At 64.6% G+C, this 22,551-nt stretch overlaps 2 protein-coding genes across 14 annotated transcripts in view; both read left to right on the forward strand.

The window, feature by feature from the left end:
* The window catches only part of RBFOX3 (RNA binding fox-1 homolog 3), a 140,349-nt gene that overhangs the window by 113,086 nt on the left and 4,712 nt on the right, over positions 1-22,551 (forward strand). For 7 of the 12 annotated variants that reach the window (XM_036394303.2, XM_036394305.2, XM_036394302.2 and 4 more), the window contains 7 exons: positions 7,006-7,342; positions 18,888-19,139; positions 19,783-19,920; positions 20,317-20,370; positions 20,864-20,956; positions 21,867-21,927; positions 22,152-22,205. In XM_036394303.2, the coding sequence (XP_036250196.1) occupies positions 7,241-7,342; positions 18,888-19,139; positions 19,783-19,920; positions 20,317-20,370; positions 20,864-20,956; positions 21,867-21,927; positions 22,152-22,205 (754 nt within the window). In that variant the 5' untranslated portion in view covers positions 7,006-7,240. The remainder of the gene's footprint in view (positions 1-7,005; positions 7,343-18,887; positions 19,140-19,782; positions 19,921-20,316; positions 20,371-20,863; positions 20,957-21,866; positions 21,928-22,151; positions 22,206-22,551) is intronic. The other 5 variants (XM_036394312.2, XM_036394313.2, XM_036394308.2 and 2 more) reach the window with 4 other exon arrangements.
* LOC118693605 (uncharacterized) lies at positions 383-6,999 on the forward strand. Of its 2 annotated transcripts, none has more exons than XM_054516892.1 (2): positions 383-1,544; positions 1,602-6,999. In XM_054516892.1, the coding sequence occupies exon 2, from the start codon at positions 4,620-4,622 to the stop codon at positions 5,778-5,780; it is 1,161 nt and encodes a 386-aa protein (XP_054372867.1). In that variant the 5' UTR covers positions 383-1,544; positions 1,602-4,619; the 3' UTR covers positions 5,781-6,999. The 2 variants fall into 2 exon arrangements, with proteins under 2 accessions (XP_054372867.1, XP_036250194.1); XM_036394301.2 differs by having other exon boundaries at positions 383-1,259; positions 1,621-6,999.

Raw genomic sequence — 22,551 nt, forward strand, 5'->3', positions numbered from 1 at the left:
CCGGGGATGGGAGCAGCGGGGATGGGAGCAGAGGGGATGGGAGCAGCGGGGATGGGAGCAGAGGGGATGGGAGCGGCAGGGATGGGAGCAGAGGGGATGGGAGCAGCGGGGATGGGAGCAGCGGGGATGGGAGCAGCGGGGATGGGAGCAGAGGGGATGGGAGCAGCGGGGATGGGAGCAGAGGGGATGGGAGCAGAGGGGATGGGAGCGAGAGGGATGGGAGCAGAGGGGATGGGAGCGGCGGGGATGGGAGCAGCAGGGATGGGAGCAGAGGGGATGGGAGCAGCGGGGATGGGAGCAGCGGGGATGGGAGCAGCAGGGATGGGAGCAGCGGGGATTGAGGAGCAGCGGGGATGGGAGCAGAGGGGATGGGAGCAACAGCGTTGGGAGCAGCGGGGTCTGGTCCGGCACCCGCGGCGCCGGGAGCCGCCTGGCACCTCGCAGGTTAACTGCGGGCGGCGGATTCCCTTATTGACAGGGCAGCTTGGAAAACGCTGAGGCAGGACATCGGCTCCTCGGAGTGCCACTGCTGCCGTGGCCCCAGCGCCCAGCCCGGTCCGGACCCTCCCCGGCCCCGCTCACCCCTAGGGCTGCCCACCCCTCACACGCTCGCCCTCCCCTTTGCTCCTCGAAGGCACTGGAGAGGATTTAATCTTCCCTTCCTCTCCGGTTTCCCGGGGCGGACAAGGCGCTGCCCCGGTGCCGTCCCCCGTTCCGGGGGCTGCCGGCTCTGAGCCCCGGGACAGGAGCAGGGCTCCGGGCCCAGCCGCAGGGCTCCGGGCTCCCATGGCCGGAGGGACAGACGGGAGGAGCGGGGCCGGCTCGGGAGCAGCCCCCGGCCCTCCCAGGCTGACACCATGAGGTGTTTTTGGGCCGGTACCGCTGCCAAGGGCGGGTGCTGCCCTCGCTGCCTGCGGAGGTTCCGCTCAGGACTGGGGGGTTTCTCACTCCCTGGCTGTGCCCTGCCCAGGGACAGCTTCCCCTGTGCTCAGCCACTCTGTGCCCGGCTGGCAGCAGCAGCAGGGCTGGGGACAGGCTGGCGTTGGGACCAGCAGGGCAGGGCAGGGCAGGGGTCCCTGCCTGGGCACCCCCAGCCTCTGCACTGCCCCGTCCACGCTCTGTGTGGTGCTGGCCATGGGCAGAAGCTGCCTCCCCTGCCCAGCACCAAAGCCCTGCCCCAGGAGTGCTCTGGGGGTCACTGGTGGGCTCTGGCTGTCCTGGGAGGGGGCACGGCCCTGGGGTGACAGTGGGACATTCAGGTGGCAGTGGGACATTCAGGTGGCAGTGGGATGTTCAGGTGGCAGTGGGACATTCAGGTGGCAGTGGGACATTCAGGTGGCAGTGGGATGTTCAGGTGGCAGTGGGACATTCAGGTGACAGTGGCATGTTCAGGTGGCAGTGGGACGTTCAGGTGACAGTGGCATGTTCAGGTGACAGCGGGACATTCAGGTGGCAGTGGGACAATCAGGTGGCAGTGGGACATTCAGGTGACAGTGGCATGTTCAGGTGGCAGTGGGACATTCAGGTGGCAGTGGGACAATCAGGTGACAGTGGGACATTCAGGTGGCAGTGGGACGTTCAGGTGGCAGTGGGACATTCAGGTGGCAGTGGGACATTCAGGTGGCAGGTCTGTGACCAGCAGCAGCCCCCTCTCACGGTGCCCACCCAGGATCTTGGCAGATGCTTGTGGGGCAGCCCCCACGTTTTATCCCAGGCCTGAAATTCCTGAGGCTACTGAGGGGAATGTACCATGGGGACCCTGAGATCCCCTTGTGGACCCCACAGCGGTCCCTGCTCAGGGTTCTGAGGCTTGGGGGGATGCCCAGAGCAAGGGGCATGGCTGGGGAGTGGGCTGGGCACAGGGGCTCAGCTCTCCCTGCTCTAGCAGGGCACGCAGGCTGGCACCCACCCAAACACCCCAGAGCTCGGTGCAGGGCTGGAGAGGAGGGGACGGGGTCTGTGCAGGCCCTTTGCGTGTGGCTGGGAGCCCCAGCCTGGGTGCACAGTGAGCAGGGGGCGAGGAGCTGGAGCCAGCTGTGCCCCATGGAGCTCCACTCCCTCCCCAGAGCTGCAGGAGCTGGGCTGTATCAGGCTCTGCACCACCCCAGGGTCTTCCCATGGCATCCCAGCCCAGCAGCTGGGGCTCAGCTGGGCTGAGTGCCATTTCTGGGCATCGTGGGCGTCTCTCATCGCGGCGAGGGAGGAAGCAGAGGGTCTGGTACCCCTGTGTGACAGGAGAGCTCTGGTGCCTCAGTCATCAACACCTCAACGGGCTGAGATGGCGCAGCAAAGTGTCCTCAAACAAGCAGTAATTCCAGAGAAATTAAGTGTGTGTGGGGCGAGGGGAAGAAGGGCTCTGTAAATGCTACGATTTATAAAGTGTGCCCTGGGTCACAGCACCTGTTTAGCACTAACATCCTCTCTGTGCATTTAAAAAATCTCATTGTGAGGATGGAGTGTTTGCTTCTGGAGTTTCTCCAGCCTGCTGTTCCCCCGTGCCCACCTCACCCATCTGCTGCTCAGGGGGGCCCCAGCCCAGTGCCACTGCCCACCCTGGCAGTGCCACGCACACCTGCTTGGGGTGGCCCGGACCCCTCCTGTCGTGTGCCATGTGCTGGCACCCTGGGGGCCGCTGCTGAAGCCCCCAGCAGCCTGTGAGGCACAGGGCTGCCACTCCAGAGGCTGCAGTTCTTGGGTTCGGTCACAGCTCCCTCCTCACCTGGTGAGGTCATACCTGGGTGCTCCATCTTTGGGAATTCAGAGCAGGCGCTCAGAGTGTCTCCAGTGACCTCTGAGAGCTGCTGGAGGGGGAGGAGGAGGAGGAGGAGGAAGGAGCAGGCAAAGAAGGAGAGGTTTAACAGGGGGCCAGGGTGGTTTGTCAGTCCCTTCTCGCTGTCCTGGTCCCTGCCCTAAGCTGGGGCCATCCCTGCGGTACTGGGGACGTGGGACCTTCCTTGCCACGGGATGTTCCTTGTCACACAGCAGCTCTGATCTGTCAATGCCTTCATCTAATTGCTTGATGTCTTTGAATAACTACTAATGAGCTTCTAATTAATGAATGCCTTGGCTTGGGGGCATTTGGAGTGGGTGGGAGGAGAGGCTTAGGCTGCTGCTGCTGTCCCTGGGTGCTGGTGGGCTGCCAGCACTGCACTCACAGGGTGCCCCGGGGGGCTGGAGCACCTGATCCCAGTCCAGCCTCGGTGGCCCTCGAGGCAGAGGTTGTGTCCTGCCGGATCTGCAGCTCCTTGGCAGCTCTCACGAGCAGCAGCATGCAGCATTGGCCTGTGGGGAGTGCCGCAGGGACCAGGGGGTCCCACTAAACACCACAGCCCCCGGGACACCCAGTGCCCCCATGGCTGTGCACTGTGCCCCACAGCAGGTCCAGGACATGGGATCATGGCATTGTCCCTCTCTGCTGGGAGAGGAAACACGGGGCTCCAGTGCTGCCAGGCGCTGGAATTCCCACTGCATCCTGTGGGTGGGGATCTGGGCATGGAGCTGGGCTGGCAGCAGCTCTGACAGGTGCCCAGGGCTGGGTGCAGCCCGTGCAGGGCCTTGGCACCTGATGTGCCACGGCTGTGCTCAGTGGGGCCGGGGGCTCCAGGCAGACCCCTGGGCCTCGTTCCTCGTGGATGCAGCTCCCAGATGTCCCAGGGTGTCCCTTGGAGGAGGCCTGAGCTTTTCTGCCGTTTCCCAAGGAGAGGATGGCACCGCGCTGGCTGCCTCGGGCACCTCCCAGCAGCTCTGCATGGTGCAGCAGGTCCATCCTGGTGCCTGGAGCAGCCAGGGCAGGGCTGTGCTGTCCCTGGCAAGCTCCCTCAGGGGTTTGGGGGTGCGTGCCCACCAGTGCTCCCAGTGCAGGCTCTGTCCCTTGGCCCCAGCACCGCAACAGTGGCCAAGACCACTCCTGTCCCGGTGCCATGTTGTTCTCCCTCTTCCAGAAAACAAACCCAAGGAGGCCTGAAGGGTTCGTTTAAAATAAATAAAAAATTGGGAATTGTGCTGATTTGAAGGAAAGGCAGCCCCATCCTGAGCGGGGGAGCGCAGTGCCAGCCCGGCCCCGAAGGGCAGAGAGAGATGTGCTGAGAACTGCAGCCCTGTGCAACTTCAGCCTTTGATCGTATATCTCACACGTGCCCTTTGCTTTCCCTCTGCTGATATTTATTAGGTTTAATTTTACTGGGACACGGCTGTAAGTGAGACAGATGGAATGGGGTCTGTGCGCCTGGTGAACACATCTTAATTAAACAGATAAATAAACTTTCCTTCCAGGAGGCTTCAGTGTCGGAGGGGCTCCTCGGGGGCTGCGGCTCTGCGGGCAGGGCACAGCCCTGGTGCCAGCCCCGGTGCTGCTGGCTGGCACGGCGGCACCGGGAGCAGCAGGGCGAGGGAACCCAGCCAGTGGTGCCAGCGGGGCGTTCGCACTGGAGCCGACTGGGGGCTCGGGGTCACCCTGCCCGTCAGTGTCCCCGGGGCTCCCCGCTGCAGAGGGACATCTCTGCGGCCAGGCACACCTTGGGGATGGCAGGAGAAGGGAGAGAGGAGACTCCAGCTCTCCTCAGCTCCCAGAGCTGTGCCCGTTTCGCTGCTGGCTCAGGGCAGTGCCAGCACGGCCAGGAATGCCTTTGAGTCACCCTGGCCGGAGCGGCGCGGGGGAGGATGGGCAGATTACCTCATCCTGGAGCCGTCCCTGCCTCACGTGGTGCGCCCGGTTGGGCACCGCAAGGCCACTGTGCCAGGCAGTGCCCTGCCGTTGTCACCTCCAGAGCTGCAGTGGAGCCGGAGCGGCCCAGGGCCTTTGGAGCTGCCTGCTGGGGGTGCCCCTGCCCTGCACAGGGTCTGTGTGGTGTGTGCGGTTCCTGGGGGAACCCCTCTGCCCTCAGCTGCACCGAGGGCTGTGCAGGGATGCGCTTGTCCTTTCAGAGCTGTCCCACGTCCTTCCCCGGGTGCTGGAGTGCTCAGAGGGCAGGGCACCCGGGGCATGGCGTGGGAGGGAAGGGAAGCTGGACACCAGCAGGAGAGTGGGGTCTGAGCACCACGGTGCGCCAACGGGGCCACTGCATCTGTCCTGGTCCTTGGAGCTGGAGGGGGAGCAGCTGTGGTGGGCACCCACAGGGAGCAGTGCCAGGGGATGCTGTTGGCAGCAGATGTCACTGCTGGACCTTTTTGGCGCCCGGTACCACCAGGTGGTGGTGGTGACAAAGCCTCCCCCGGGCCTGGCATCCCCTCCCCAGTCTGGGTCCCTGCAGTCCCCTTGGAGTGCAGTCTCAGGACCCCTTGGCCCCACACACCTCTTTCTCAGGATGGCTCTTGCAGAGCTGTTTGCAGCAGGTTCTCCCTGTGCCTCTGGGCTGGCCGTGCCACATGCTGCTGCTCTGGAGTGCCTGCAGCAGGAGCCGGAACACTGCGAGTGTACCAGGACACTGCAGCATGTCACTGTGCCTGGGGATACTGTGGAAAATCCCAGCTCCAAACGGCTGGTCGTGTGCTGGAGACGGAGCATCAGCAGCTGCTGGCACAGCCCTGCCTTTGTGCATCACATTTGGCCGAGACGGAAGCCGAGCCGAGCCCAGGTTTCGTTTCCTACATGCCCCAGCACAATGCCAGCCTGGCAGCCTGGGCGCTGCCGTGGCTCCGGAGCTGGGCACGGCGCTGCCGAGCCCTGGGCACCAGGGAGGGACCGCGGCAGCGCCGGGGCTGCAGCGGGGCCGGGGTGGGTGGAGGTGGGACGGGACCCGAGCGAGCACACCCAGCTGTCCCTCGCGGGCACTGGCACATAGAATATTGCCATGGCAGCTGTGACAGCCGCCAGGGTGGTGTGGATGCGTCAGGGCTGCTGGCAGCACCGCAGGGCCCTTGGAAACGCCAGAGCACCTCTGGAGCCCTGCCGGGGCTGACCTCTGCCCACCGGCAGGCGGATCTTGGGGCAGAGGGTCCCCATGGCTCTGGGGAGTGCAGGGAAGCAGTGCCAGGGGGCAGGCCCCCGTGTCACCCCAAGGGGCAGGGTTCCCATGTCACCCCAAGGGGCAGGGGTCCCTGTGTCACCCAAGGGACAGGGGTCCCCATGTCACCCAAGGGGCAGTGGTTCCTATGTCACCCCAAGGGGCAGGGGTCCCCTCAGGGGGCAGGGCCCCCTCATGTCACCCCAAGGGGCAGGGCCCCTGATGTCACCCCAAGGGGCAGGGGTCCCTGATGTCACCCCAAGGGGCAGGGGTCCCTGTGTCACCCCATGGGGCAGGGGTCCCCATGTCACCCAAGGGGCAGTGGTTCCTATGTCACCCCATGGGGCAGGGGTCCCCGCAGCCCTCCGTGCCAGGGGGACGGGCAGGCAGTGGGGGCTCACGGGGCCCTGCCCGGGGCTCCCGCACCTTGGCAGGGCTGAGCAGTGGCGCCCGGCCATGCGGGCAGCGGTGAGGTGCGGCCGGTCGGGCAGGGCACGCTGCGGGCTGCCCGCGGCTGCGGGGCCGTGCGGGGCCGTGCGGGGCCGGTGGCCCCGGGGAGGCGGAGCTGGGGCTGCCGGCGGCTCGCACGGGAGCGTGGCGGTGCGCACGTGTGCGGCGGGCGGGGTGCGCACGGGGGATCCCCGGCAGCCCCGCCGCCGCCGCCGCCGCCGCCGCTGCCCGCACCGAACGGCTCCGCGGCACCGGCTGCAGCACCGGAACTGCCGGTAAGAGCCTTCCTGCCCGGGAGCGGGGCCGGCTCTGCCCGCCCGGCCCATCCTGCCCGGCTGCCTCCCCAGCGTGCGGCCGGGGCGGCGGGGGCGGCGGGGAAGCCATCTGCAAGGCGGCGGCGGCGGCGGAGGGGTTAAGTGCGGGATCAGCTGTTCTCATGTCATTACGGATTCTCTTCATTTTATACAGAGCTCTGTTTGATGTCTGAATGCACAGGGGACTCCCCCTCCTCCTCCAACTCCCACCCCTTTTATTTCGCTCCCGAGCCCTCTCTCCTTCCTCCTCCCCTTCCTTTCTCTCCCGCTCCGCTCTGGCTCACGCACACCCTTTGCAGACCGTGCGCTCAGTGCCAGTGTCTAATGGCCCCGAAGTGAAGAGCCAGGCGCTGCTCCGGCGGCGGCGCGGCCGGCCTGCCGCAGATGAACCCTCCTAACTAGCGCCGAGGGGTCGGGAGGGACGGCGAGCAGGGGAGAGCCCGAGGGGCCAGCCGGGAAGACGAGGATAGCGGTGGATAGCGGTGTGCGGAAGAGGACGGACCCGCGAGCAGCTCCACGGCTACCTGTCGACACATGCTGTGCTCCATGGCTAACTCGGGCTGCCTCCTTGTCTCCAACTCAGGCATGCTTCCTCACTCTCTCCCCTGTCCTCCAGCCTTCCTCTACCTCCAACAGGTAAGCCACCCTCTCCAGGGGATTTTTTTGCTTTCCGGTTCGCACGTGTTTCTGGCTGGGTCCCTCTGGGCAGAGGGTAAGAGCTTGGCAGCATCCTCGCAGCCTCCCCGCTCCGGCCCCGCGGCAGCCGGGGGTGCTGTTGGCGGCTCGGCCGCAGCTTTCGGGGTTTCTCCGGTTTCCCCGGCGCGGCGGCGGGAGCAGGGCCGGGGCAGCGGGCGGGCGGTGCGGCAGGCGAGGCAGAGCCGCCGGCGCGGCTCCAGCGCTCCCCGCCTCGGCGCTGCTGCCGCTCGGCGATGATGGATGCTCGGGTGAGGAACGAGGCTCCTGCGTGGCCTGAGCAGAAGGGAAGGTGATGAGCTCGTGTGTGCGCCGTGTGTGCGTGCCCACAGCCGGGCGTGGGGCTGTCCCGCTGTCGCTGGAGGTGCTGCAGAGGGACTGGGGGCACGTGGTGCCAGGCGGGTGCCAGGCTTGGGTTTGCCAGCCCAAACGGAGGCTGCTGAGGTCGTCAGTTGGGTCCTTCAGCTGGGCCGAGGTTTCGCTGTCCCGCAGGGCTGCCCTGGTTCCTGTGCTGGACCTTGACTGCCGCGTTTCTGGGCCCACCATCCCAGGGGAAGCGCGGCTTGGGAGAGGCAGCATCTTCCTCAAATGCCTCTGTGCTGCGTCGGAAATCCCGTCTGCCAGCCAGGCAAACCGCTCCATTTGTGCTTTCAGGAGTTTAAAAATTCATGGCATCCTCGCTGCACTTGGCGCGGCCGGTGCGGTTCACCCGGCGGCGAGGACGGGCACGCGGGTGCCAACCAAGCCTCACCCCAGTGAGGAGGCTGAGGAGCGCTGGGTCCCTCGGGGTGTCCGTGGCCGGTGTCCGAGCAGGGTCGTGGCCCGAGCATGGCCGGGGTGGTGGGGATGGCGAGGCCCGGGTCTGTCTCCCGTGCTGGAGGCTGGTGCTGGCCGTGGGCAGGGGTGTGCAGGGGCTGCGGCAGGGCTGCCGAGGCAGGCCCGTGATTTATTGCACCCAGAGCCCGGGGACAGCCAGGGCTGCGCTGGATTTCACCCTTCCCAAAGCTGCACTGAGCTCCCGGTGGCCGCTGCACGTCTGACACTGAGCAACCCTGTCCCTGAACCCCCACCCGCCCTGGGGATGGTTTGTGTCCCCAGGAAGGGAGCTCAAGGATGCTTTGGAGTGGCAGCCAGCGCAGGGCCCAGGGCCTGTGTGCAGCATGGGGGATGTCCCTCTCCAGCTGGGATCCCCCTGTCTGTCCCTGGCCACGCGAGGGGCTCAGCTGTGCTGCCTCTTGCCCTGTGGAGCACTCTGGCAGGGCTTGGCCTGGGTCTGGCAGCGGTGGCAGTGACAGCATGGCCCAAGGGGTGCTCCCAGTGCCTGCAGGGCTGGGAAAGCAGAGCTGCAGGTCCCTGGGAGGCAGCAACTTTCCTGGGTGTGCAGCTCTGCCCCTGGCAGCTCCCGGTTCCCCCATCGCCCTGGCTGGTTTGCTCTGACCGTGGTGTTCCGCATCTCTTCCTCCCTGCTCTCCCAGAAGCCTCCCGCTCCTTGGCAGCAGCTCTGGACTTGCAAGCCAGGAGGAGGGTTTTATTACAGGATTTGGAGTTGGATTTTCACCTGGCTGATGAGCACGATGGAGGTGAAAATCTCCGTCCCCTTCCTGGGGTTTATGCTGTGCTGAGGTTCCGCTCCCAGCACCTGGGGACAGGTGTTCCCAATGTGTGTCACAGCAAGGTGTCAGGGACAGGGACACCACTGGAGGCCATCAGGTGGGGCAGGAGCATGGGCCATGCACGGCTGATGGGCCCTCAGTTGGTGTGCCTGGCACCTGCTTTAGCTCTGAATTTGCTCTGGGTTTTAGGCTGCCCTCCTGTGCCACCTGCACCCCAGGGGCACACAGGGAGCGATGCTGCTTCTGCCTGTGGCACATGCCCACCCCAGAGCGGCTCTGCCAGCTGGCCTGGCTCACCTCTGTGCACCTGAGAGGGTTCACCCGACTTTCCCTGAGTTGGCTGTGCCGTGGGCGCTGGGGGGACTTGGTTGTGACCCCCTGGGCTACAGGTCCCTGTCCAAGCCCTTTATGGGTTTGTAAGGAGGTGTCCCATGATGGTGCCTGAGCCAGTGACCAGGACTGAGCCTGGGGCTGCCCAGTCAGTCAAGAGCAGGGTAATGCCCAGGGTCTGCACGCAGTCGCTGCCCTCATGCCCTGCAGACACTGCTCTCCCTGCCAGGAGCCTGTGGCTGGGGTGGTTCCTGAGGATGTTCCGTAGCTCCCAGCCCCAGCGTTTGCAGCTGGGTTGGGATTTGAAGGAATGACCAAGTAATGAAGCTCTCAGCAAAACTTCAGTTCTTCCAGCACCAGGGAGGGCTCAGCAGTGCCAGTGGCTCTCGCAGGTACTGTGGGTGCCTCTCAGCTCTCTCTGCTCCATTTCCCCCGTGTGGCCACCCTGGCCCGGCTGCAGGAGCTGGGGGTCCATGGTATTCTGGGCTGTGCAGCCAGACGGTGCCCAGGAAGTGCCCCTGGCACTGCCCTGCTCCAGGAGCAGGAGCTCCGGAGGGCTGGAGGGCAGGGGCCAGGGGAGGGTGGGTGCATGTCTGCAGCAGAGCAGCCTGGGCCAGAGGGAAGGAATGCTGCATCCTTCTGTGGGGCTTGGCAGGGACATTTGGCTCTGGCTCAGTGAGGGGCTGGGTGTGGAAGGACACTTTGGTGGCTTTGTTTTGTTAATAGAGGAATCAGTAACACATCTCTGCTGTTGTGAGCAGTGAGGGCTGCAGGACAGGGCTCGGTGCTGACCCCGAGCAGCCCCTGGGCATCAGTGCTGAACCCTGCAGGCCCTGCTGCAGCCACGTGCAGGTGTGAGCCCAGCCCAGGCCGACATCCAGGTGTGCTGGGGCCGCTGCAGCGCTGCCCCTGGGGTGCTCCTGGCCGGGAACATCCCCTGCTCACAGTCACACCCCGCACAGGAGACTTGGCTGAGCAGCGCCGGGAAACAGCCTCTGCAAATCCTGCTTGGAAAATTCCTTTCCAAAAGGGCTGCTGCCAAGTTTAGCGTGCTGTATTTTTAGGGAGCAGGTCTATTCCGGGCGGTTTGCAGCAGCGGGCTCGTTTCAAACCGGGTTTCTCCCCCTGCCCGTGCCTCGCAGGGCTGTGAGACCCAGCACGGCAGCTCCTGGCTCTGGCCAGGCTGTGCCAGCTGCCCTGCCCTGTGAGCACAGGCCTTAGAGCCCCCAAAACATGTTTTTCTGCTTCGGGTTCTTTCATACTGAAAACACTGACATTAATTTTAGCTTTGCAAAGCTGCTTTTCCCACAATAGCTGTGATTTTGGCCCACACTGCCTGGCAATGCTCTTTTTATAGGTATATTCCTATTTTTATGCTATAGTGATGGGTGAATGAGTAGATTAAATTAGATTTAGTATCTGTCATTCTTTAAAGCATCACATGCAGTTGCAGGGGGGGTGTAACAAAGAAAGGCTAATTAGGAGAGCGGGTGCAGGCCACCCCCACCAGTCCCACAGCTGCACCACCCTGGCCCTGGGGCTGCCCCCGCTCAGGGGCCACCATCCGCGCAGCAAGGAGCTTTGGAGCGTGGTTTTCTGCGCAGCCAGGGCTGGGCAGGGCGCTGGATGCTGCGGCTGGGCACCTCCAGGAGCTGCAGGGTCCCTTGGCTGCCCGGCCGCTGTCCCCACGGGCGTGGGGGCTCCTGCGTGGGGGCACTGTGTCTGTGGCATGGTGGGCAGCCACGGAGGAGCCAGGGGCACCAAGGGGCGCTGCAGCCCCTCCAGGAAGGGCATTGGTCACTCCAGTGCTGCTGGTTTTTGTAGGCAGGTGTGGGGAGCTGTGCCAGTGTTGGGAAGGCTGGGAAGGGTGACTGGGCACAGGAGAACTGAATATCCAAGGAAGGAGGTGGATCTTCCAGTGCTGGTGTGAGCCCAGCAGCGTGTGGTCAGGGGCTGTGCAGTCCTGGCCATGCCATGGCCACTGACCCAGTGATGTGACAGTGCCATTGAGCAGGCTGGGAGCTCTGGGCTGGGAGCTCTGGGCTGGGAGCTCTGGGAGCTGCAGGATTCACCCCTCCAGTGCCCATGGGCAGCCCTGGCAGGGCTTTAAGCTGCACCACCTCCCGTGGCGTTCCAGGGGCCAGGAGGGAGCAGTGTGAGCGCTGTGCCCCTCACTCCTGGAGCAGGGGAAGGCTTGTGGTGGGCACCACAGCGCTGTGGGCACTGCCTGCCAGGGGTCAGGGCTGTCCCCACGTTCCACACCTGCCCTGTGTGCCCAGCCAGGATCCACACCCGCGTCCTCAGCACAGCCTTCAAACGGCTCCTGTGGAAAATCAAAACTGGGGAGAAAGGAGTGGGAGCAGGCGACAGTGGCAGCTTATTTGTGATCTGCATTGTGTGGGGAGCCCTTAATTAGAGGTAATTAGACTAATTAACTTGCAAATGAGAAACTCGTCTTTTCCTCCTTTTCTTTTACAAGAAAAAACAGGAAAGACGAACAAGATAAATATTGAGGCTAATTACGTTGTACCTGCTGCAGAGCCCTCCAGCCCACGGGAGACCTCTCTCCCTACCTGCCTGGCACTGGGTGCCATCCCTGTCTGTGTGCCCATGTCCTTGTGGTCCCCTCTGGCAGAAAGGGACCCCCTGCACCCCCAGCAGGGCCATGGTGTGTGTCCAGGAGCTGCTGGGGACAGTGGCCAATGCAAGGACCCAGTGGCCAGGCCCTGGCAGTGGCACTGCCACAGAGGGCATGGCCCCAGCACCATGCCTGGCACACTCCCTGCCAAAGCCATCCCATCCCACCCCAGACCCGAGCAGGGACCCCAGAGGGATGTCCCCTCTGACACCACCAGGTGACACACGCAGCTGTTCCAGCCCCGAGGAGCAGGGATGTCCCCTCTGACACCACCAGGTGACACACGCAGCTGTTCCAGCCCCGAGGAGCAGGGATGTCCCCTCTGCTGTCCCCTCTGACACCACCAGGTGACACACGCAGCTGTTCCCAGCCCCGAGGAGCAGGGATGTCCCCTCTGCTGTCCCCTCTGCTGTCCCACCAGGTGACACACGCGGCTGTTCCAGCCCCGAGGAGCAGGGATGTCCCCTCTGACACCACCGGGTGACACACCTGGCTGTTCCAGCCCCGAGGAGCAGGGATGTCCCCTCTGATGTCCCCTCTGCTGTCCCACCAGGTGACACACGCGGCTGTTCCCAGCCCTTCCCTCGGGGCATCTCCGCTTTCCCCTCGCTCTGTGCCGCACACCCCGGGGGTTCTGTTAGCACAGCCCGGTTCAAATGTCTGATTAGTCTTTAGGAGATCGAGGGGTCAATTTTCCACAGCTCCTTCCTCTCCATTTAACTAATTTAACTGCACGATTGTTACAAATTTCATTTTATTATAGTGCTGCTTCTCAGTCCAATTGAATTACCAAAATCTCATTTTCTCAGAAGTGCTGAATATGTAATTAGAGGAAAAATTATGCTCCTGGCTGCCTATTAGAGAGGGCTGCGTGCAAGCACTGTCCAGGCACACGCACGGGTCCGTGGTGCCACCAGTGCCCACACTGGGCCGGCAGGTGCCACACGCAGCTGTGCCAGAGCGCCAGCATGGTGACAGGGAGTGACAGTGACAGGGTCAGTGCCTGTGCTCCGGGTTGTGGGGGCTCTGCAGGTGCAGGACCAGCGTTCAGCTGGGTTCCTGCAGCCCTGTGGGGCAGGTGTGGGGCTGGCAGGGGAGCTGCTCTGGGGTGTGGAGGTGTGGGGCCAGGGCATGTGGCCATTGGTCTGCGTGCAGCTGGGCTCTGGCAGCTCCACGGGAGGGTTCTGGAGCCGCAGCCCTTCCAGGGGGACACGGGAGCTGCCCCCAGGCCCATTGGAGCAGCAGAGTGCTCACCGCTGAGCCATGCCGTGTGTGGGTCTCTGCGTCTGGCACTGCTGCCTGCAGAGCTCCGGAGGTGCTGGCGGTGCTCGGTTACCTCCAGCCCACCCCTGGGCTCTGCAGCCTGGCTGGTGCCTCCTGTGCCGCCTGTCACAGCCTTCTGGTGGCCGCTGGGGAGCGAGCACTGCTGGGAATCCCAGCCTGAGCGCCATGTCAGCCTCGGCGTGCCTGGGGGCAGAGCCGTGCCGGGGATGCCACCGAGGGTTCCCGCGGGTGTGCCCTGGCAGCGCTGGCGTCGTTCCGGGAGCTGCCGGGGCAGTGCCGGGCTGTGGCAGGGGGGAGCCAGAGGGCTGAGCATCCCTGGGCTCCGCTCGTCCCGCGCCGTGCCCGGCGCTGCCGTGTCCGTCGGTCCGTCCCGGTGCCGGGAGCCGCCGGCCGTGCGGGCGGGGGTGGCCGGGAGCCCCCCCGGCAGCCCCGGCTCGCCTTGGTTACACAACATTATCATTTCATAATACTCTGAAATATACATGAAGTTGGCTGAATGCAGATGAAATTGCACCATTTACTTCATGAATATTTCATGAAGCCTCAGCTCCGAAGTTTCCAGCTGGCAGAGCCGGGAGCCGGGGCCGGACCGTGCCCCTTCTGCCCGTGCCGAGGTGCCAGGGACACGCGTGCTGCTGTGTGCCCAGTGTCCTGTGCCATTGCCACTCCTGGATGTCCCATGGCTCTGCCTGTCCTCCCCAGGCTGCCAGGGCAGAGGGACAGCAGCGTCTGTGAGCTGGAGCCCAGGCCACCAAGGGCAGGAGCAGGGCAGGGGGATGCAGAGTGTGGGAAATGTGTGCCAGCCCAGAAAAATGGTGTTTGCCACGCCAACGGGCTGCTCTGCCTCCCCCCGCTGCTCCTCCTCCTCCCCCTCAGGTGCTCCTGCCCACTGGAGCTCTCCTTTCCCATCCCTGGCAGGTGCCATTCCCAGCCTCTCACCGTCCCTGTGCTCTGCTGATGGAGACATTCAGTGCAGCAGCTGCTGCCCCGTCCCTGCAGCTCCTCACCCCTTCCCCGCTTCCTCCCCACGCTCCATCCCCATCCTGCCCCCCCAGCCCTCTGTGGGATCACCGTGGCCCCACTTTGGGCATAAGGAACCCACCACGAGCTCCTGGCATCCCCTGGGTGGGCAGGGCTGGTCCCTCCCGGGGCTCCCTGACCCCCCTGCCCGCAGCCAGGAGCCTGCACAGGCTGGGCACTGCTTTGTATGGATGGCACAGCTTTGGGGCTAATGAAATATTTACAGGTCAGTGGTTTTGTGAGAAATGACAGGGATCAGTCAGTTCCTTTTCAGGGAGTAATTTTCCTCCCCTCCACGGCCTGTGTTCTGTGTTGACAGCCATTAGCATGAGCGAGGGCTGGGTCCGAGGGGGAGCTGTGTCTGTCACACAGATGAGTCCTGCTGGGCACGGGATGCCTGCATGGCCCAGGGTGAGAGAGAGAACCAGAACCCTCCTGCTTCCACTGGGGCTTCTCTTGAATGTGTCTCTGCTGCTCAGCACAGTGCACTCGCCCTGCTCCCGGGCAGTGGCTCTGAGGGCTCCTGGCCCCATCAGTGTCCCTGGCTGCTGCTCGCTCCAGTTTCCTGCTGGTGGGCACAGCGGGTCCCCCACAGGAGACGTCTGGAATTGCTGAGCCCTTCCCTGTGCTCGGCAGTGACCTCAGGCTCCCTCACGATGTAGCAAGGGTGTGCCCTGGCATTGGCAAGCAGGCAGGAGCCATTCCAGGTCACATCCAAGTGTTTTCTGCCTGCCCTGCCTGCAGAATAAGCTTATTGAGGCCCTGTGGGTGCTGTGGGTCCCTCTTTCCCCCCAGCAGGTGTCTGGCTCCCAGTGGGAGGAGCAGGACAGCCCCGGGCAGAGGGGAGGCTGGTAGGGTGGGCAGGTGTGTAGTGACAGGACGGGGGCAGGTGTGTAGTGACAGGACTGGGGCAGGTGTGTAGTGACAGGACGGGGGCAGGTGTGTAGTGACAGGACTGGGGCAGGTGTGTAGTGACAGGACCTGGGCAGGTGTGTAGTGACAGGACTGGGGCAGGTGTGTAGTGACAGGACCGGGGCAGGTGTGTAGTGACAGGACTGCCTTCCCTCTCCTGTCGCTCTGGCACTCCACGTGTGGCTTCACCCAGCTGTGCATGAGACGTGACCTAATGGTGCCGTGACCAAGCAGGGTCAGCTGTGACTGGGCAGGGCCATGCCATGGTTGGCAGTGCCATGTCATGATTGAGCAGTGCCATGTCATGATTGAGCAGTGCCATGCCATGACCAGGCCATGCCATGCTGTGACTGGCAGTGCCATGCCACGGTTGGGCAGTGCCATGCCATGGTTGGCAGTGCCATGCTGTGACTGGCAGCGCCATGCTGTGACCAGGCCGTGCTGTGCTGTGCCACCCCTGCACCATCAGCACCGCACAGCACAGGTAGGGCACAGCTGCGGGCAGAGTTGGCTGGTGGGAGTTGCCCTGGGCTGGAGATGGGACTGGGGTCAGGCCGAGGCAGCAGGATGGCCGTGAGGCCTGGAGGAAGCTGGCACGTCCATGGCAGCAGCAGGGGACAGATGCTGGTGGGCAGCCCCTAAGCCCAGGCCCTCCTGGGCAGCACTGTCCCACCGGGCTGTCACAGCCAAGGTTTGCTGGCCCTTTGTAAGGGCTCATGGCTGGCAATCCCCCATCCTTAGCACAGGGCTCTGCACTCAGGTGATTGCTCTGACCCTCTGCATCCGGGGGCTCCTGGCACGGTATTTCCTCAGAAAGGAGCAGAAGTGGGAAACGGCGTTGTCAGCCCCGAGCTGCCAGGCACAATCACCGAAATGCGGCGTCGGCAGGAACCGGCCCCACGCTAAATGACTTGAAAGGAAATGGCCTGGATTGTGCTGAGGAGGCAGAGTGTGGGGGGAGGAAGCAAGTGGAGCAAACAAAAAAACTTCATTAATTAAAGAAACTCGTTAATGAGGGACATTTAATCAGCTAAAGATGATATCTACCCCCTGCCTGCTGCGGCAGCCACTGCGCAGGGCTGGTGGTGCAAGGCTGAGCCGTGGGCAGGGCAGGGGACACTGCACAGGGGACACGGGGCAGAGGACACCACATGGGGACACTGCACAGGACACACCTGGCAGGGGACACTGCCCAGGGGACACCTGCCAGGGGACGGGGCAGAGGACACCACACAGGGCAGAGGACACCACATGGGGACACTGCACAGGGCACACCTGGCAGGGGAACTTGGGCTCCCTGTCCCAGCCTCTGGGACATCCCTGGGCAGTGCCATCCCTGGGGCAGTGGTGTTTGAGCACAGGGCTGTGCCCCTGTCCTGCTGGTACCTGCTCGAGCAGGTGGGCAGCAGAGGTGCCAGGTACTGCTTGTGCCCCCTGTGCTGCCAGCTTTGCTCCAGGCTCAGGCACTGAGCTGTCTCGTTTTGAATGAGGCCAAGGGCTGTTAAGGACCAGAATTCTTTGACTGCCAGTGTAAAGCACCGTGTGGGAGCATCCCCGTGCCCCAGGAGGGCTGGGTGCGGGCAGAGCAGGGAGTGTCTCTCAGAGCCCTGTCCCTGGCACCCAGCACTATGCCACAGGCTCCCTGCATGGCCAGGCACCCCGAGCTGGGGTTCTCTGGGGGCAGGGGTGGGTCCCAGGGACCCCCTGGGTGCTCAGTGCATGGGGACACCCCAGAAGGGGCTCCAGCCCCCTTCTGGGAGGAGCAGAGGGACCCTCGGTGCTTGGGGCTGCCCCGGGATGGGGCTGTTCCAGTGCTGTGGGCAGCGTGGGGTGTGAACTGGGCAGTGTGATGTCCATGGGCAGCACACAGCCAAACCTGTCAGCGTTCCCTCCCCATGGGACCCTCACCACAGCAGCCCTGACCAAGCAGCTCTGTCCCCATGGGGTGGCCAGGCCCTGGGAGCAGACAGGAGGTGCTGGAAGCCATGGATCTGTGGATCTGTGTCTCTGCAGCACCCGCAGCTCCAGCGCCATGAGCAGCAACCAGGGGAGCCTAATGGTCCCTGAATGAAATAGTGCCCAGGCTGACAGGCACTGCGACAGCCCTAATTAATAACTGATACTGACGTGGCTGCTGGGACAGCCTGACGAGGGCCTGGCAGGGGGCTGGTCCCTGCTGCCATCCTGGTCCCTGCGTGTTGGTGCCTGATCCTGGCTGCAGTGACAGCCGGGGAGCATCCAGGGCAGAGCAGGCAGGAGGGACCTGGGCTGCTCCTGGTTCTGCCCGTGCAGGCAGGGAGGGATGGGCACAGGGTGCCAGGATCAGGCATGAGGGATGGGCACACGGCCCCGGGGAGGCACCAGGCCCTGGGACAGTACCACGGTGACTGTCAATGTCTGTCAGCTCCCTGGAGAAGAGCTGAGTGCTGAGACCCAGGCGAGTGCAGGATGCAGCCTCTGTCCTGCCAGGTGGAAGGAGCAGCTGGGCTGTGGGCAGGGGTGGCGTGGGCAGCTCCCGGTGCCCGTCCCGGGGCAGGGCCGTCCCTGGGCTGGGCTCTGCGGCCTGACAGCCCCGGCCCACACAGGCAGGTGCGTGGGGCTGGCGCGTCCCAGCAGCTGAGTCAGCGCGGGCAGGCGGTGCTGCCGATGCATGACTTGCAGATCTGCGGCGGGGCTGCTGCCGCGGGCTCTCCGTGTGTCCCCGTGGGCTCTGCTGCCACCCGCGCGGGCTGGGGACGGCGGCTGCCAGCGCATCCCCCTGCCACCCCCGCCGTCCCTCCCCGACATCAATCGGTCACATACACAATTGAGGAGCTTATCTCTGCGGGCTGAGCCGCAGATGGGTTTCGCAGGCCAGGGGCTGCTGCAGCGCGGTGTGGAGCATCCGAGGGGCGGCGGGCGCTGCCCCCGGCCCTGGCACTGCCCCTGGGGGCTGCGGCCGTGCCTGCCCAGGTGCAGCGCACACCTGTGCGAGGGGGACGGGCCGAGGGCGTGGTGAGGATGGACAGGAGGTGGATGGGTGGGTGTGCAGAGCAGGCGCTGCCTGGGAGCCCCACACAAACCCCTTGGCGTGGGTGCAGCTCACCCCGTTTGACCAAGGCTGCCAGGCCAGCTGCGTTAGAGCAAAGGGCCTAATTAAATATTTAGCAGTTAATTGATCCCTGTCGGGTGTTTGCCAAGGGGCCGTCAGCATCCCTCCCTGACCCCTTCCAGCCTGCCCAGCCCGTGCTGGTGCTGTGCAGCTCCCTGCACCATGCTGCTGGCCGGGCTCTGCTTTGCCCTGTGCTGGGCTCAGAAGGGGGCCTGACCAGGTCTCCCTTCCCCAGGAGAGGGATGTGCCAGCTTCAGGAGTTAAACCCCACACAGAGGCCTCTGTTCTCCTACCCAACCCCAGCACAATGGGCAGGCAGGGCACGGGAGAGGGAGAGGATGGGGCTCAGCTGCTGGCAATGTGACCCCCAAAGCCACCACAGCACAGAGACAGCCCAGGGCTGGAGGGAGACGCCAGAGGCTGGGGGATAGCGGGCTGGATGGGGCTGGGTGGGGCTGTGCAGATCAGAGCCCCATCCCGGGGCAGGGGCGGCCCCGGTGCGCCGGCACTGAGGGCACGGTGCCCTCTCCCGGCTGCCATCCCGGGGCAGGGGCGGCCCCGGTGTGCCGGCACTGAGGGCACGGTGCCCTCTCTCGGCAGGGTAACCAGGACGCCACGGCCCCGCCGGACGCGATGGCCCAGCCCTACCCCCCCGCCCAGTACCCCCCGCCCCCCCAGAACGGGATCCCCGCAGAGTTCGCCCCGCCGCACCCGCACCCCACGCAGGACTACTCGGGGCAGAGCACGGTCCCGGAGCACGCCATGAGCCTCTACACACCAGCACAGAGCCACCCCGAGCCGGCGGGCAGCGACGCCAGCACGCAGTCCATAGCAGGGACACAGACGGTACCGGTGAGGCTCGGCTGGGGCTGTGCTGGGGGCACGGGGCGTGCTGGGGGTACAGGGGGTGCTGGGGCTGTGCTGGGCTCAGGGCAGTGCCAGGGGCACAGGGGTGCTGGGGCTGTGCTGGGCTGGGGCAGTGCCAGGGGCACAGAGGGTGCTGGGGCTGTCCTGCTGCAGGGGTCCAGGGCAGTGCCAGAGCTGCCAGGAGGGTCCTGGGGCTGTGCTGGGCTCGGGGCAGTGCCAGGGGCACAGGGAGTGCTGGGGCAGCGGTGCTGCCTGGCCAAAGTCCCACAGGGTACCAGGCTGGGTGTTCCTGCCATCCATCACTGCCCTTCAGAGCCCCCCATCATTTCTCATCACTCGTAATCCACTCACTTGGCTCTGCTCTAGGAGATGGTGGCAATTACAGCGCTGGAATGCAGCACCAGCAAGGTGCTGAGCGCTGCACTTTGCAGTCCTCCCACACGGTCCTGAGTGCAGCGTCTGCGCCCCCACCCCGAGCATCCCCACAGCCCCACCGGGAGGGAGGGACACCCGTGGGGCGCTGCCCAGAACGCAGGGAGCACAGGGTGCAGGGTGTCCCCGGGGGCAGGCACAGGGCAGGGGACTCTCCTGCTGGGGACAGGGGCTGAGGGCAGCGGTGCCTCCCCAGCAGACAGACGAGGCGGCACAGACAGACAGCCAGCAGCTACACTCCTCAGACAACACAGACAAGCAGCAGCCCAAGAGGTTACACGTCTCCAACATTCCCTTTCGATTCCGGGACCCCGACCTGCGGCAAATGTTTGGGGTGAGTGCAGCTCCCTCCAGCCATCACAGCCCCGCTCAGTGCTGCACCAGCGGGACCTTGGCACTGTCACCTCCCAAGGGACATCCTGCCCAGCCCCTGTGCATGGAGCAGAGGGTGACACAGAGCCCTTGTACGCTTCCACTGTCCCCTTCCCAGCCCTCATTAGGACTCAGAGCAGTGTTAATTAATGAAATTTTGGATGACACTCCCCAAGTCCTGTCAGAGTGGGAGCCATGGGAGGGACAAGGGCTTTACCCTGCATGACCCTGCGGGTGCCCAGGTCTGGCCCCAAGGCAGCCCTCTGCCCATCCCTGGCACAGAGCCCCGTGCCAGCAGCTCTGGGTGCAGGGCCAGGGGCTTTGCAGGCACTCACCCCTCTGTTCTCTCCACTTGCAGCAATTCGGGAAAATCCTGGATGTGGAGATCATTTTCAATGAGCGGGGCTCCAAGGTGGGTGATGCCCATGGCCAGCACCATACAGCCAGTCCCGGGGAGGGTGTCAGTGGAGCCAGGTTGCCCAGCAGTGCTGTAACCTGCTCTCCCCTCCTCTCCTGTCCCATGGGACCCTGGCATGCAGTGCCCCGTTGGTGCCAGCTCGGGAGGTGGTGCGGGTCCCTGCACCCGGCACTGGAGGGAGGAGAGGGCTTGCTGTGTCCCACCACGGGCAGCTCGTGTCCCTCTGTGTCTGGATGTCTCTGTTGTATCTTCCCTGCTTTCTGTGCCCCTCTCCCAGACTCTTCTCCCAGCTCGTGGGTGATTCTGGGCTCTCAGCCGGGACCCCCGGCCCCTGCGGGGACCCCAGCCTGGGCTCTTCATCTCTGCACTGTGGCAGCCTCACCTCCTGCGCCAGCTCTCCTGATTCACCCCCTCTCTCTCTCTGTCCCCACACCCTCTCTCTGTCTCTCTCTGTCTCTTTCTTTCTCCTTTTCTCCTCTGCTCACAGGGTTTTGGGTTTGTAACTTTTGAAACTAGCACAGATGCCGACCGGGCACGGGAGAAGCTGAATGGCACCATCGTAGAGGGCCGGAAGATTGAGGTGCTCAGATAAGTGTGCTAGTGCCGTGCCATGCCTGCGTGTGCGTGTCCCCTGCCCGGGCTGGGGGGCGCCCAGGGGGCTGTGCATGTGTCCCTGAATGTGGCACGGTGGGAGCATGTCTGCGGGAAGGTCGGCGCTTGGCACAAGGAGCGTCCGGCCCAGAGGAACCTCCCGGCTGCACGGAGAGCTGGGTGCCAGCTGGGGCTGCGTTCTGCTGGTACAGACCAGGCTGGCAGAGCCCCGTGCCCACAGCAGCCACCCCAGGCTCTGCAGGGAGCTCTGGGGCTCTGCCCCGCATGCCACCCCCCTGCTCTGTGCTGGGAGGGAGGATCCACCCGCAGCTCCACACCTGCAGTGCCAGCAGCTGCCCAGCCCCGCAGGCTTTGATTTCTCCAGGCTTAGCACAGGGATCAGGCTCTGCCCATTTGCCAGCAGCTCCCCGCTGGTGGCTGGCGAGTGGTGGGGAACAGGGTGGCACATGGCAGAGGGAGCGGGACAAAATGTCCCCAGCAGTGCTGACGGCAGAGAGGGAGCCTGGCAGGGCACAGCAATGCCCCACGGACAAGGAAAACATCATCCAACAAAACCGGGCAGGAGCTCAGGGGCAGCATGTTGGGCTCAGCCCGAGCATGGCACCGCAGCTCTCAGGGCACCAGCCAGCAGCCTGAGCCACGCTCACAGCTGGAGCATGGAGGTCTGGGCTGGCTGGAGGCATGGCAGGGCTGTGTGCAGCAGGTGCTGCAGGCAGAGCCTTGTGTCCTGTCTCTGGTGCAGCTGCATCCTCTGCCCCGGCACCCAAAGCAGCAGCAGCAGCAGCAGCAAGGGGAGCTGGCTGCAGCCCAGCGGGCCCTGGACCCCAGCCTGGCCAGCTCCACGTCCTCAGGCACTGAGCCCGTCCCTCTCTCTGCAGGTGAACAACGCCACGGCCCGTGTCATGACCAACAAGAAGGTGGCCAACCCCTACACCAACGGTAAGGGCCAGTGTCCAGGGAGCAGAGCTGCAGCGGGCAGGGGCACCAGCACTGTCTGGCTGCCGTGGAGCTCTGGCAGTGCGTGCCCTCCACACTGCAGCCAAATGGGAGAGCAGCTGCTCCTGCCCAGTGCAGGAGTGCAGCCCCCATGCCTGGGATGGGGCTGTTGCCCCTCAGAGCACCATGGGGAGTGCCCTGTCCTCACCAGCTCTCCCTGCCCACAGGCTGGAAGCTGAACCCGGTGGTGGGAGCAGTCTACGGCCCCGAATTCTACGCAGGTAAGGTCGGGCTGCAGCAGTACCTGCTGTGGGTGCCCCCCAAACCTCAGCTCTGCCCTGTCTGCCACTGCTCTGTGCAGTGAGCAGCCCCTGGCCCCTCTCCCTGTCCTTCACACCTGCCTGGACAGTTCCTCCCATCCCACCCCACCCCACCCCACCCCATCCCACCCCATCCCACCCCATCCCACCCCATCCCACCCCATCCCACCCCATCCCACCCCATCCCACCCCATCCCACCCCATCCCATCCCACCCCATGCCATCCCATCCCATCCCATCCCATCCCATCCCATCCCATCCCATCCCATCCCATCCCATCCCATCCCATCCCATCCCATCCCATCCC

Source organism: Molothrus ater, chromosome 19, assembly GCF_012460135.2.
Source record: "Molothrus ater isolate BHLD 08-10-18 breed brown headed cowbird chromosome 19, BPBGC_Mater_1.1, whole genome shotgun sequence".
Taxonomy (NCBI): domain Eukaryota; kingdom Metazoa; phylum Chordata; class Aves; order Passeriformes; family Icteridae; genus Molothrus; species Molothrus ater.